The sequence below is a fragment of the Spinacia oleracea genome, chromosome 4, assembly GCF_020520425.1.
Source record: "Spinacia oleracea cultivar Varoflay chromosome 4, BTI_SOV_V1, whole genome shotgun sequence".
NCBI classification, from domain to species: domain Eukaryota; kingdom Viridiplantae; phylum Streptophyta; class Magnoliopsida; order Caryophyllales; family Amaranthaceae; genus Spinacia; species Spinacia oleracea.
In genome coordinates, this window is record NC_079490.1 from 149,327,869 (window position 1) to 149,342,307 (window position 14,439).

The following is a 14,439-nucleotide window of genomic DNA, read 5'->3' on the forward strand; positions in this document are numbered from 1 at the left end:
TTTTTTTTTTTTTGGTGCAAATGAGCCAAGAATGGCGGGGATGAGAATCGATCCCAGGATCACCTGGAACCGGGAGGGAAGCTCTAACCAACTGAGCTATCCCCCACTCTCATAAAATAGGGTCAAAGTGAATTGTATGAATAGTGTAAAAAGTCAAACCGTTGCAAATATTCTGGAACGGATGGAGTAATAGGTATCAATGGTGTATTGGCCTAATGATCAAAATTGTGGGCTTGTATGCAATGTCTTGGCTAATGGTACGACTGCGGGCTTGTATATGATGAGTCAGGTACAGGTTAGAATCTTGGTTCACTTAAATTGCTGTTGATGCTCATTTACACCGAAAAACAATGTATCTCTACAAGTAGATAGGAATCCAAATGAAATACTTATGTAATGAAATTAACAGCAGTAAATAATAAAAGATGGAGAAAATTGACATGCATGTAATAACAATTTCCAAAGCCCACAAGATGATGATCATCAACCCCAATAACAGAACAGAAAACCACCTACACTACAACAGTAAATAATCACACACTTCATGCATCCAATAGGCAAACAACCAAAATAATGTTTTTTTAATACCAAATTCTGGAATTTCCTTGTATAAATACCTCCCAAGTTATTTGACCAAATGACATAATTAACACCCAAAAGAAGTTATATTTCTTCATATATAGAAGTGAATCGCAATGGCTAGCTTGATTAGCAAGAACAATCATGTTTTGGTTTTGGTTATAATTTTGGGTCTAATTGGGGCATATTATGGGAACATTAAGGTGGGAAATGGGCAATGCAATGGTGATTTGCAAGGGTTAATAACACAATGTGCAGTATTTGTTCAAAAACCAGGTCCAATTATGAATCCATCTCCAACATGTTGTAATGTGTTAAGAATAATTGATGTTGCATGCATGTGTACACACATTACTCCACAGGTTGAGCAGCTGATTAGTATGCCTAAAGCTATGCATTCTCTTCAGTTCTGTGGCAAGCCCATGCCTCATGGATCCAGATGCGGAAGTAAGTGCTAACACGTACATATATTAATTACTTGCGTCCATGTTTAATTAGTTTTACGCTACCAGTTCAAATTACACTATCAACGTGATAATTAATTACGGTTTATTTATGTTCTGGCAGGTTATACAGTTCCTTAAGCAAGGAATGGAAGATCATCTCCAGGGAGTTCGCTGTTGTAATGGTTAATTTTACTAGTTTGTCTTTGTTTTGAGTTTCTACCGTAGTTACTTTATTGTATGGATTAGGTGTTTTGGTTTTTACCATTTAGTCATTCAGATGTATCTTTTCGAGCTTCGGATTTGGCATCTAAAACGTCCATCCCAAAACGCGTTTGTGCTTATTCTCTTTCACTTTAAATGTTATCACACGAATTGAATTAAGCCGTGTCTAGTAACGAATTATCGGGTGAGGTACTTTGAAAAGAATTCTATCAGCTAGGTGGGTTTTTCCTAGTCTTGGAAACAAAATTCACAACATAAACGTCCTTGACATTTACTGTACATAAGCCAGCTTGGTAAATGGTAATATGAATGAATGAATAAAATAAATCTTAGTGAAACAGAAATATGGCTGAATTATCATTGTACAGATGTTGAATATTCTGTCCAATTAAGCTTACACAATAATTAGCTAGCTAGGAAGTGGTAAGCGTAATAAGTTCTCTATCAAGGTAGAAGAAAGAATAGCATGCCGCAGATTTAAGAAGATATGTCATCAGCTTAAATGTATTCTCTGATGAGAGAGCACTATCAACTTTCAGTCGGCAGTATGAGGCGATCTTGGCCTTCGACTAACTTTGCAAATCTAATAATATCGCCCGTTTTTAGTTGAGGAAGAATATCTCGCCCTACTGTCGTGTAACTACACGTACCATACAATCATATGAGTATGTAGAATGAATATTACTCGACTGAAACTGTAATACTGAATGTAAAACAATTACAATAAGCTTTAGAGGCATACCCGAACACAGAGAATTGACCTTCATCAAACGACAGTCCTCCTAAACCAGCCTGGAGATAAAAAAGAAAAGGTCATTACATAAGCTACCATCAAGATAGATAACAATAAACATTAAACTATACATGGGCTGGTATCCATTATCCATACTTACATTTCTCTTGTCATACAAATAAAAGAAAAACTGATTCGGTGATGAGTATTCCTCAGAAGCATCATTGTGAGCCATAACAACAGCTCCATAAACAGATAAAGGTAAAACTGGCAGCTCACCATCCTGAAATGTTTAACAATGCAAATCGCATATCACCAGCCTTGGCAAATTCTCAACAGGGATTAAATTAAATTAAATTAAATTAAATTGAACATCTACCTGTACACTTAATGTTGTCTTGTAGAGCGGCTCAAATTGTCCAGATGGCATTATTTCCAGAGGAACACTATAACCCTTGCGTTTCTCTATTTTGTTATCAGACAGAACAGCTTGAGTAGTGCTACTTAGTTTTGTACCATCATATGTCCCATCAATTACCTGACAATCTTCGTGTAAGTATCGCATTGCTATATTATAAACCAAATAGATCAGCCTAACTTGATCTTGTCTAACAATGAACAAAGTTTGGTAACCTCACGCACGCTCTAATTCTGCTAGTTTAATGACAACAAATAATTAAAGTTTCATGTCACAATTGCTATATCACCCACTGCTCATTGTGGGTTAGCCAATCCAATCCATGACGCATATAATCCATTTGAGGCATGCAAAAACATAATTAATCAAAACCATATACTCTATTTCCTCACATCAAAATGTTCTTCCACCTCAGACTCCCACATGCTTTGTACCCTTAATTTCCTCAGGTAGAAATCTAAATAGAGCTAGTAAATGCGGAAGGGGGTTTCTCAACTCCACAAGTAAGCAGCAAGCTGAATATAGCCTTAACTTTTTTATCGGAACTTCACGACTTTTTTCTTTTGAGCCAACTACTTTTTCCTTACATCTTGGGTATGCCAAAATCTGCAACAGGCAGCACGCCGGAGTCTGTTTGTGGTTTTAGCTATGTCTGCAAAAGTTCTGTTCCAATGAATGACAGCTCAACGGAGTTTTTTGTCTTTTTTTTTTTTAACTTGTAAATATCCAGTAGATATTTTTCATCTAAGTCAGAATTCTGCAAGCAAATTTGAGAAAGGAAAGATTATAGAGTACGTTATAGTCTATAACCAGTTCAACCTTATATCAACAAAACCCTCTCACTTTTCCAAGTTACATCACCAATAGTTGGGCACCCACCCACACATGCCTTTTAGTGTTCACATCTTTGAGATCTCTCTCAAAGCCTCACAATCTGATGCCTTACAGTGAACCTATAGACTTATTTGTAAGATTCCATACTTCAACACCCTAGACTGACTAACCGCCTTTCTAAATTCAACAGCTAGATACGAAGTATTATTTATATTACAAGTATAATATCCTTCTTACTTTCCCAATTACAATCAACTACTTATACTAAATATATCACATCTAGAAAATACTCTTGACAAAAGGGAAATTAAGACAATGTCCCCACACAATCTGCAGGAAATCTTTTGTTGCGTCATATTCGCATCTGCTAGAGATATCACTCCACATACCAGACTTCTGAAACTTAGATCTGTTACTGCGAACCAGCTTATACCTGGTTCCTTTTCGAATAACATAATAGAAACTCATACATTGTGATTGTACTTATACACACTTTACCAACCCTTTATGTTCTCTTGGGTGCCCCTTTCACCACAAACCCCTTTCCATATCTCGACGGACTGCCTAAGAACCTAGAAATTCGGAATCTCTTTCAAGACCAACCAGACTATTTCACCAACCCCCGTCTCTGTGGCTCAAAAGCAATTTCACAGACCTCTCTCTCTTAGAAAACATTCGTCGGTGTGTCCCTTTTGATTTATTAATTTTGGAGATCAGAAAAAGAAGGAACTCGTGTGTATTTCAGAGGAATCCACCCCAACCACTTTTAAAACCACTAAATGGGCCTACCCTAAATTTTACTGTACTCAAAGCTCAACCTACAATGCCGTGAAAAAACAAATCCCTTGGCAACCTCCTGGACTAGGCTCTCTCAAAGTGAAACCTTGATGCTTCTTTTTGCCATAACCTTCATGACGTAGAAATGGGTGGGGTGCATGGAAAATCAGAGACCATTGCACGGGTGGTTTCCAGAGGAAATCCAGATGTTCAAGTGTTCAACTGCTGAATTAGAAGAGCTCATCTGCCTGATTGAAGCAATTGAATGGAAAAACTCCAGAGGCTAGCATAATGTCACCCTTGCTTCATATTGTAAAAAACCACACAACCCCGGGATCAATGGTTTAACTTTGTTTTTTCAAATGCAAGGAGTTGTAAACTCTTAGATTCTAAAATCATGGTGGAAGAACTCAAATATCAAAAAATGAAACATCATAAGGGGAAAAAAGGCTACTTGGCTTGATCAAAGTACTTAATAGTGCTGTAACTTTATTTGGGTGCAGGTACCCAAAATGAAAATCCTTAAATTGGGTACCAGATTAGAGATATCCAAATAGAGGTCACAAAAGGAAAATTTACCAAAGCTAAAGAGCCAAAAGTGCAACTTTTTCAAAAGGAAATCCCTTCCAAGCTTCTCTAACTTTTAGGCTACCTACTTCCCTGCTGAAATGTGTAATCAGTTTGTATCCTTGACCCCCGTGAAGCCGTCATGGTAGTAGTGCACTTAAAACACAACAAACAACTTGTCTAAACCACTAAACTTTTAGTTGGAATCACAATATGGATAACACAAACAACCACCAACTAATGACCACAAAATGACATCATATGTTAGAAAACCCCGGAGCCATCAGCCATAGAATAAAATAGGATATCTTTCTACAATTTCCTTTCCTAGTTTTAAATGAAGGAGAAATGACTGATGCACTGATGGGGCTTGAGTATGAGAAGGCATGCCTCAAATTAGTTGTTTTGAATAGAGAATGAAATCATGTGCATATTGAAATTTGACAAGCAAAAGTTTTCTTTAAGTACCTTACCAATTTAGCGAAATTCCCAGCAGTCAATGGTGCAGAATATCCATCTATTACAACCTGAATGCATGAATCATCGGTAAGCTGGATATGATAGCAACAAAAGAAACACCTCCCAAGCAAAGAATTTACATACAGAAGCATAGAAGTTAAATTCTAAACTTTTAAAGAAACCCTTAAGCGAGTGTAAGCATTCCTTTTCGTACATATGCGCGGCAGCGCGGGTGCTACGTGATGTGTGCATGGATTATCCATATGATTACTACCCTTCAAAACATAAGCATAAATATAAATGCACCGTAAAATGGATCACTCAGCAGTCAGCAAGAAAGAGCTCCTGGAATTTCAAGTCTCCAATAGATGCTTTCAACCTGTTTTATTTAATAGTTCCTTTCGCCGGTCAAGAATTGCGGCCTTCTAGAAACTCAAGAGAAACTGTTTGAAGTATACTAATTTATAGATAAAATGCCAACTTACTCACAAACAAATTCAAAAAATTTAACAGAGTAGAATAAACAAGAACAGAACTAGATAATCAGGTAGCATTATTGGACTCTTATTGGTGCTTTACAAGGGAAATTTAGTACCTGAATGGTGGCTGTATTTTTGGCTTCACCACCAGCTTGAGCATTAAATGTTGAGCCATCTCCTTTCTCAACAGTAAATTCAACTGTTCCTCTCCCATTTAACCTAAAGACAAAAACAATTCAGCACAGATCTTAAAACAGAAAAGAAACCTGGTTACACTTTGCAGCATTGCTTCCAAAGCAATGGATCAAAATCAATTGTGAAAAAAATCATTAATTAAGCAGCAGGAGAATTATTCAATTAATATTCTTCCTCTTCATTCCCCCAAATCCCCAACAATGAAAAGGCTGCGAGCATAGAAAACATGCCTTGGATATTGCAAATACTGCTGAGGCAACAAAAACGATATTCCAGGAGCCTGTTGCAATTGAAACATGTTAAATTTGTGCCAAGTAAATGTGGTTGAGTTCTACCATAGAAGCATAGAAATTACTGCTAACAGACAAGTAAATTCAGAAGAAACAAATGATACCGCATTTTATGAGACGGAATGAAGGTCTCAAGGAAACATATTTAGCATGATGAAACCTCACTCACAAAGGCTATTACCACTTTTCAATAAATTCTGTTACATAACAAAACTACAAACACTTCTACTTGAACCCAGGTAGTAAGACAAATAACAACCTAATAAGATAGCTTCTTTGAGGCTTAGAAGCATTTGATCTCAAGCACTCTGCAAGAGATATTATGAATTGATTTTCATCGCTATTTCCCAAGAAGAAGTCCCTCAAAAAATATATTCCCAAGAAACAGGGATGAATACAAGCAGGAGATCTTCGTCCAGCTATAACTTCTGAATCTTAAGCTTAGATTTCTTCGTCCTATCTCAGCAAAATAATTAGATCCAGTATGTGATTTTTATTATAAAGTTTGGATGACTTGTGTTTAGAATGCATTCCGGAGTACATGGCAGCTTTATTTACAGCAGTAACCTTTCCTGCCAAACACTATAATTTCTCACTTCTATAATTTCTGATTTAGTTGGAGAAACTTGGACATGCTTCACAATAGTTAAAAACCCATGATATCATTAGCCACTCAATTCTCATTTTTCAACATGTCATTATTATCAGTATCAAAGATACCTGTAACAGCTCCAATTCTGCAACAGTATCCAATGCAGATGCGAGGCCCACTGATACTCTATCAGCGTCCTTGTCTTTTATGCGCTCAAGAAGTGCTCGCAAGCTACCCTGTCAAGAAAGTACAGGGAAACTTGTAAAATAATATTTTCATGACATTAACACCTCTAAAACTACAAAACCTGATTGTTTGGGAAGAATTTTATTTAAGTTACAAAATTAGTCTCTGATTTCCACATTATTTATCAAGGTCAAAAAAAAAATTGGGCTCTCATGACCGTATGTTCACTTGATTTTTTTTTTACTATTAGTACCTCTTTCTATATTTTCAACTCTGAATCTCAGGAAGAAGATATTTATAGTTTGTATGATGGAAGAAATTGTACAATGTAAGAAAAAACAACTCTTCAGTTCCAGTGTAGAATACAAAAGTGTTATCATATACTGTATTAAACAAGTCAAAAGATGCTTAAAGCAATCAAATAAATGTAAATAGAAACAAAGAACCAACTTCCAGGCAGAAGAGAAGCAGCGTTGGAGAAAGTTCCCTCAACAAGTATGAAGTACCTTCCCATCAATTAGAGATTCATACAGAAGGGAACCCCTTTCCTTGGACTCAGCAGGTACACTTGCCAAAATAGCTTCCTTTTTATCTAGTGCTACCTGGCATGAAATGTAGCAAACAAAATGTATCAAAGGCAATTCTAACTCTTTGACAAAGATAGGATACACTTGAAAGATCAAGAAAGTATGAATGCAAAATTAATACCATTCACAGAATATAAGCCTAATTTACAAGTAATAAGATGTCAAGCATTGTTGCAATAGCAGAGCTGAATCATAAAACTACTGCACACTATGAACCAAGGAAATAAGCTACACTGACGATGGATACAACTACAAGTATCAGAGATCAAAAGTGTATCACTAAATATATTGGAGGGAATTAGAGTCTACGAGGCAAAACAATTCCCTCCCGCACCTGCAACTGTGCAGTACTGGACTACTGTCTCTTAAAAAGTTCTTTTTGTACATGTGAACTTTTAACATAGAGGTGAAGGGATCAAAAATCACGTGGAATAAATGTACCTTTACTTGTCATCAGACTCACCACCAGATGAAGAAGTGTCAGTATATACAATTGTTAGTGAGTTAAACTTCAGTTGTTATGGACTTGTGATAAGTTGATATCAGAAATACTGGAAAGAGAGGTAAAATGTTGAATCCTTCTTCAAACTAAATGATGAGATAATGAGTTCCGAGTTCCAAGGGACGAGTTGGCTTATGTTGCAAGTCTTGTAACTGTTAGCTATTGTATTTAACTTCATGTTTATTAGACAGGGATGCTACCATTAAAACTACATATTTTTTAGCAAAAATTAGGAGAGGCAAAATTTTTATCTAGTGAGGAAGCCATTTAGGAGTATATTTGTACATAACCATAAGAATGGAGCACAATGAGCATTGATCACAAATACTCTGGACTTCTGGAGTTCAATCAGTGTCCATTGTGAGAATAAGAGTTTCTACTATGATAAATTGTTATGACGTTTTTAGCCTTGGTTAAGTTAGCAAAATGCCACAATGGAAACTCGGTTGTTTAAGGCAGATAGCTCTTGTAGTAATAGCCTAGAATTCAAGCATGTGACACACAGAGTTTCATGCATCAGTTTACGACAGAAGAAGATAGTTTTTTTCTCTCACAAATTCCTCTCTCCCTTCATATTTCCCCTTCAATTCATCATGATAATTTTCATTTACTTCTACAATTATCGACAGAATTCTAAGATAGCGTTTCCAGATACAACAGCTTGAATTAGCAATTTTTCACTTTACTAACATCAGGTATGGACCAAGAGCAGAGAAATCCTTAACTCTGCTTCATTTAATCATATCAGAGGATGTAATACACTACAAAAATTGAGCTGCAATGCGTACAAAACATACCTTTAAAGCTTTTTTTACATTTCCCTCCATTGTTCCATATGGTTTTCTTTGAGGAATCCTAAGCAAGTATGAGAGTTCCTCCAGAGATTCCTAGACAAGATAACAAAAAATAAGAAGGCAAAAGAAAAAGAGACGAGTCAAAGAATAATAACCAAATTATCTATCAGAGAATCATATGTAAGGATTTTACTAGGAGAGAGACCAACTTGTATGGTTTTCATGTTTGTGTTTCCTGGTATGGCCTTTCTTAATGCAAGTTCCCCAGTTCTAGGAACTTTAGTATCCGGAGAATAAAGCACTGCCACCGCAGGAGGGAGAGAGTAGGAATCCAAATCGAAAACAGGTAGAGGAGTTGAAATCTGAACGACAAGAAGCATTGCGGCCAAGGCCCTTTCAAGTCCTTTCATCCCATTCTTAACCATGGACATGTGTGAGGTATATGGTGCACCATGCTGATTTGTTGATTCCTGCATGACTGAAGTTCCATTTATGAATTGGGATAACTATAAACAGAATTGAACTCTTTCACTACATTTGTGTTAATTTGATCAATTCGTTCAAACAAATAGCAAGTACAGCGGATTTTAATAGGCTTAATGCAAACACTTAAACTCTTTAAGTTATGAATGTTCCTTTTTCACCCAAAAAAAAAAAAAATAGCAGTTGGCATTGTCTTGCTCGAACACAAAAATTACACATTACAATAATACCAATTAAAACCACCCACAAGTCCACAACCTGCAATTTCATACTATTAATGAAAGAACAATGCAGGTAGCATAATACGGGAAGGAAAATTAACCGAATAACCTGAACATAATGCACGTCATAGCACCCCGCTCATCTCACTAAACTCCCACCCCTTGTTCTAGGCATCCCTCACAACAATCAAGTACAAGTTCAACAATCACCAATCAATCAGGTGCTTATAGAAGAATAAGATTATTTCCTTATCCATGGTAATTGACACTAGCCCTAAATAACTAGGTAAAGCACAAAGTTCAGCACCGTCATCAAATTGAAATTGTTCTAGTACAGTACAGTATTTTGTGTAGCAACACCATCATGGGCATCATCAAATTGAAATGAAATTAATTGCGTTGAGAAATTATACTGGAAAGGAGGGAATTATCAGAAAGAACAAACCTTTGAGGAACAATGAGCGGATACGCGTCGAACAGTTGAATTGTAGGGTATTTGAATTCGGGTCGGAGGAGGGAAGAAGAATTGACGGTTAAGTGGGGAAGTGAATTGGGAATTCATTGAAATTTTGGAAGGTGAAGAGAGGAAAATGGAAGAAGATGATAAGTGTGACGCCATTGAAGAACCACTGAGTTACGGGCGAGAGAAAAGAAGAGATATGGCGCGCCACCTACTGCCTCATCTTTGTAAAACGTTATCTCATCATCAGTCTTCACTTGCTCGGCCAATAAACCGGATTGGTAAAACGAAAAAACAATTGACCATTTACGGGAAATTGGTAATTAGTAATTACAACTTCGGCAATAAATAAACGGTTTTTTTATTTATTTTTAGCACCCTGATCACTTTTAGGGCTAATTCGGATTCGAGACGAGTTCTGGGTGGTTAGGTTCCAGTCCCCTCCCGATTGTTGTTGCGGGTGATCGAACACGAGTTTTCCCTACCAAGTTCAGCCTCAATCACCACTGAACCAACAAGCAATTGGTTATTAAACGGTTTTTCTAACCCTTAGTGAATAGGTTAAGTAATCATTACGTCAATATATTAAATAATTAAATATATTTTTCATAGCTAATTATGTTAGATTTACAGCCTTCTTATTTTTATTAACTTGTTCTTTTTTTTTAGGGAAAAGTTAGACAGGTATTTTATTTCATCAAGTTCCGCCAAAGTAGTAATACTTTGGGGGAAAGAGTTCTTACATAATAGTTCCGAACAATTACGAGTATTCCTCCTTGCCACCAGGTGGGCTATCGTATTACATGCTCTTTTCACATGAGACATAATAAAAACATCAAATGATTTTGATAAGTTGCCTATATCATCATAAAATAACCATTTAGGGGAGAAATCACTAGTGCGCTCATCAATATGCTTCGAGATCGTCAATGCATAGCCCTCCATCCACACCTTATCATGACCCATTCTCAATGCTACTTGCATACCGTAATGTACCGCTGCCGACTCTGCTACCTCCACCTCCCATCTCGCCTCACACCTTCGTGTTGCCACCCACACGAGTTGCTCTTCACTATCGCGAGCTACACCACCAAGACCCACATAAGAATTCGCAATGTGAGCGTCAACATTGATTTTTACAATCCCTTCAAGGGGCCTATTCCATACTACTGCTGAGAGGTAATACTTTGGGTTAGCTTTGACAAACACCTTCTTTGCATATATACCATACTCCTCTATGAGCTTGGAAAACCCAGCAGCCAACATCACTCCATTCAATGTTATATTGTCATCTACTGACTTATTTCTGCAAAACCAAATTGACCATGCAATAGCTAGCAAAGTACAGAGCTCCCCTTTATCCATTTGCTTGCAAACCACAGAAGCTTCGACGAGAAGGACGAGTTCGGAGACTCGGCAATGGTACCCGCAAAGGTACTGCTCACCCATACTTCGTGCGCTACATTACACTCAAATAAGACATATGATTAATAGACTCAACATTTACCCCACACCCACTACACAATTCATCGGCTGCAATATGTAGTCTATACAACTCCTCTTTCACCGCCATACTTCCCTTACATGCTTGCCACACAAAATGTCTTAGTTTAGGAGGGCCACCAAGACCCCAGACAGTACGCCAAATCTCCCTATCCGTCTCACTCAGACCCGCTTCCACACCTTGTAAGTGACCAAGTATCCCAAACCAATACCCAGACTTTACATTATATTCGCCGTCTTTAGATAGCCACCAATACTGATTATCAGGAGGGAGCGAGGTAGAAATAGGTAGTTGTAAGCTTAAAGAACATACCTCAGGAGAGAAAGAATTATACAGCATCTCCAAATTCCATTCGTCCTATCAAAGTTGATGAGCTCAGACACACTCATCTCAGGGTCATACTCCCCATCACCAGTAGGCGTAGCTTCTGCGGTATTTCCAGGTAACCAAGCATCCGACCGGACCTTCACAGTAGCACCATTACCTACTCTCCACCTTAGGCCATCAACAAGCAGCGATTTTGAGCCCCACAGGCTCCTATAAGAGTAGCTTGGGTCATGGCCCTTACTAGCTTCCAAAACCGAACAATGCTTGAAATATCGAGCTTTCAACAATTCATGTAGTAGTGGGTTCAGACTATTATGTAAGCGCCATACCTGCTTAGCCAATAAGGCTTGGTTGAAGACTTTAAGGTCTCTAAAGCCCATCCCCCCTAATGACTTTGGTCTACACAATGAGTCCCAACTATGCCAATACATCTTTCGGTTCGTCCCATCTGACCCCCACCAAAAGCGAGCTAGGAGTGAATGAATCTCATCTAACAGCCCATCCGGAATCTTGAAAATACTCATCATGTATGTCGGAATAGTCTGTGCCACTACTTTAATCAAAATTTCCTTCCCGTGCCTTGACAGAAGTTTCTCCTTCCAACCTTGCAGCTTTCTCCATATTCTTTCCTTTAGGCTAGCAAAAATCACTTTTTTATTTTTATTTTCCGATGATCGTAGGCAACCCTAAGTATTTCTCATGCTTTTCCACTTCTTTTACCCCCAAAATATCAACGATCTCCTTCCTTCGATCCACATTCACACATTTACTGAATACGACATCTGTTTTATTTAGATTGACACTTTGCCCAGATGCTCTCTCATATTTGCTGATAATGTCAGCTATTACATAACATTCTCTAACAGATTCTTTAGCAAAAAGTATGATGTCGTCGGCGAAAAATAAATGTGATACTTTGGGGGCACCGTTACAAATTTTAATGCCATGAATTAGGTTCTCCCGTGCAGCCTTAGATAACAATGTCGAAAAAACATCATCCACAATAAGAAATAAATATGGAGAGATTGGATCACCTTGCCGCAAGCCTCTAGATGGAATAACAGAGCCCGAAATTCTCCCATTAATTTTGAACGCAAAAGGCACGCTCGATAAACAATCAAGTATCCTTCGAACCCAACTATCAGAGAAATGTTAGGTTATGATACATATGACAATTCATAAATCATGCGGAAAAACCATTTAGCCAGGAATACATATTATTTACACATAATCATATAGCATAGTTTAGATGCATACTCTTTGTTGCGTGCCTTCCCTAACTGCGCCCGAACCGAACAAGAACAAGTCTTTAGGACTCCAAGTGTCGTCCCTCCGTAGATAGTCCACAGCACGTCCGGATCCGCCTTAAGATTGACCAACTAGAATCGCTCTTAAGGTACTAAAAATTTCGGCACTTTTGAGCAAGGAATGTGTCTGAATTTTTCTCTCAAAAACTCACTTTGAATACTTGAAAAACTTGTTATAAATTGTGAACCCAGGCCACATATTTATAGGGGTATGGAAAGAGAATTGGAATCCTATTAGGATACGAATTAATTAAATTAGAATCCTAATGAAACTCTTATTTAATTAATTTATCAAATAGAATTAGGAATTTAATCATTAAACGAATCCTGTACGTTTTAGGTTTCGTATGTGAACACAAACACCCACGCACGCACAGCAGCCCACGAGGGGCGCCATGCGCGGGCGCGCACAGCCCGAGCATCGCAGCCCACGACTGCCGCAGCCTTGGGCGCGCGCTGGGCCTGCCTTGCGGTGGGCCTGGCGCAGCCTTGGGCTGGCGTGTTGTGGCGCGCGTTTCCCTTGCTGGACGTGGGCCTGGCTTCGTGCTGGGCCTTCGTCTAGCAAGCTCGTCCGATGCTAATTCGTAAGACGCGCTTCCGATTAATTTTCCGATTCCGGAATTCATTTCCGACACGAACAATATTTAATATTTCCGATTCCGGAATTAATTTCCGTTTCGAACAAATATTTAATATTTCCGTTTCCGGAATTATTTTCCGATTCCGATAATATTTCCGATTCAGACAATATTTCCGTTTCCGGCAATATTTCCGATTCTGGTAATATTTCTATTTCCGATAATATTTTCCGATACGTACCATGTTTCCGTTTTCGGCAACATCTACGACTTGGATAATATTCATATTTCCGATACGATCCATATTTCCGTTTCCGGCAATATCATCGTTTCCGGAGTATTCATTTCTTGCCTGTGACGATCTTAGCTCCCACTGAAACCAAGATCCGTCGGTTCCGAATATTCATAGATGGAGTATTTAATGCCATTAAATACTTGATCCGTTTACGTACTATTTGTGTGACCCTACGGGTTCAGTCAAGAGTAAGCTGTGGATTAATATCATTAATTCCACTTGAACTGAAGCGGCCTCTAGCTAGGCATTCAGCTCACTTGATCTCACTGAATTATTAACTTGTTAATTAATACTGAACCGCATTTATTAGACTTAACATAGAATGCATACTTGGACCAAGGGCATTATTTCCTTCAGTCTCCCACTTGTCCTTAGGGACAAGTGTGCATTTCCTAATTCCTTTGTCGCTCGATGCTTGCTCTTGAACATAAGGTAAGAGTTGTCATCCTTATTATGTCCAGAGGTGTTCCTCGGTTTCAGAGTTCAACTGATCAAATAAACAGATATTCATAGCCTATGATTCATCCGAGCACGGCCATGCATTTCACAGTTTCTAGCTCTCCGAGTGGCCTTGTACAACTTTTAAGCATCTCATCCCGATTTA

The 14,439-nt window shown here is 38.1% G+C and overlaps 2 protein-coding genes across 3 annotated transcripts; one reads left to right on the top strand and one right to left on the bottom strand.

The window, feature by feature from the left end:
• The first annotated feature begins 633 nt into the window (after positions 1-633).
• Positions 634-1,406, top strand: LOC110803516 (uncharacterized). Its single transcript, XM_022009029.2, has 2 exons — positions 634-1,026; positions 1,147-1,406. Exons 1-2 carry the CDS (start codon positions 696-698, stop codon positions 1,161-1,163), a joined length of 348 nt encoding a protein of 115 aa, XP_021864721.1. The 5' UTR covers positions 634-695; the 3' UTR covers positions 1,164-1,406.
• Positions 1,407-1,541: 135 nt separating this feature from the next.
• Positions 1,542-10,114, bottom strand: LOC110803527 (peptidyl-prolyl cis-trans isomerase CYP37, chloroplastic). 2 transcript variants are annotated; one of them, XM_022009039.2, is made up of 12 exons: positions 9,810-10,114; positions 8,870-9,130; positions 8,664-8,753; positions 7,284-7,379; positions 6,720-6,827; positions 5,940-5,989; positions 5,631-5,733; positions 5,050-5,103; positions 2,360-2,518; positions 2,141-2,263; positions 1,990-2,039; positions 1,542-1,887 (listed from the first exon to the last, which is right to left on the bottom strand). In XM_022009039.2, the coding sequence occupies exons 1-12, from the start codon at positions 9,981-9,983 to the stop codon at positions 1,776-1,778; spliced, it is 1,380 nt and encodes a 459-aa protein (XP_021864731.1). In that variant the 5' UTR covers positions 9,984-10,114; the 3' UTR covers positions 1,542-1,775. The 2 variants fall into 2 exon arrangements, with proteins under 2 accessions (XP_021864731.1, XP_021864732.1); XM_022009040.2 differs by having other exon boundaries at positions 8,870-9,138; positions 9,810-9,951.
• Between the last annotated feature and the right edge of the window lie 4,325 nt (positions 10,115-14,439).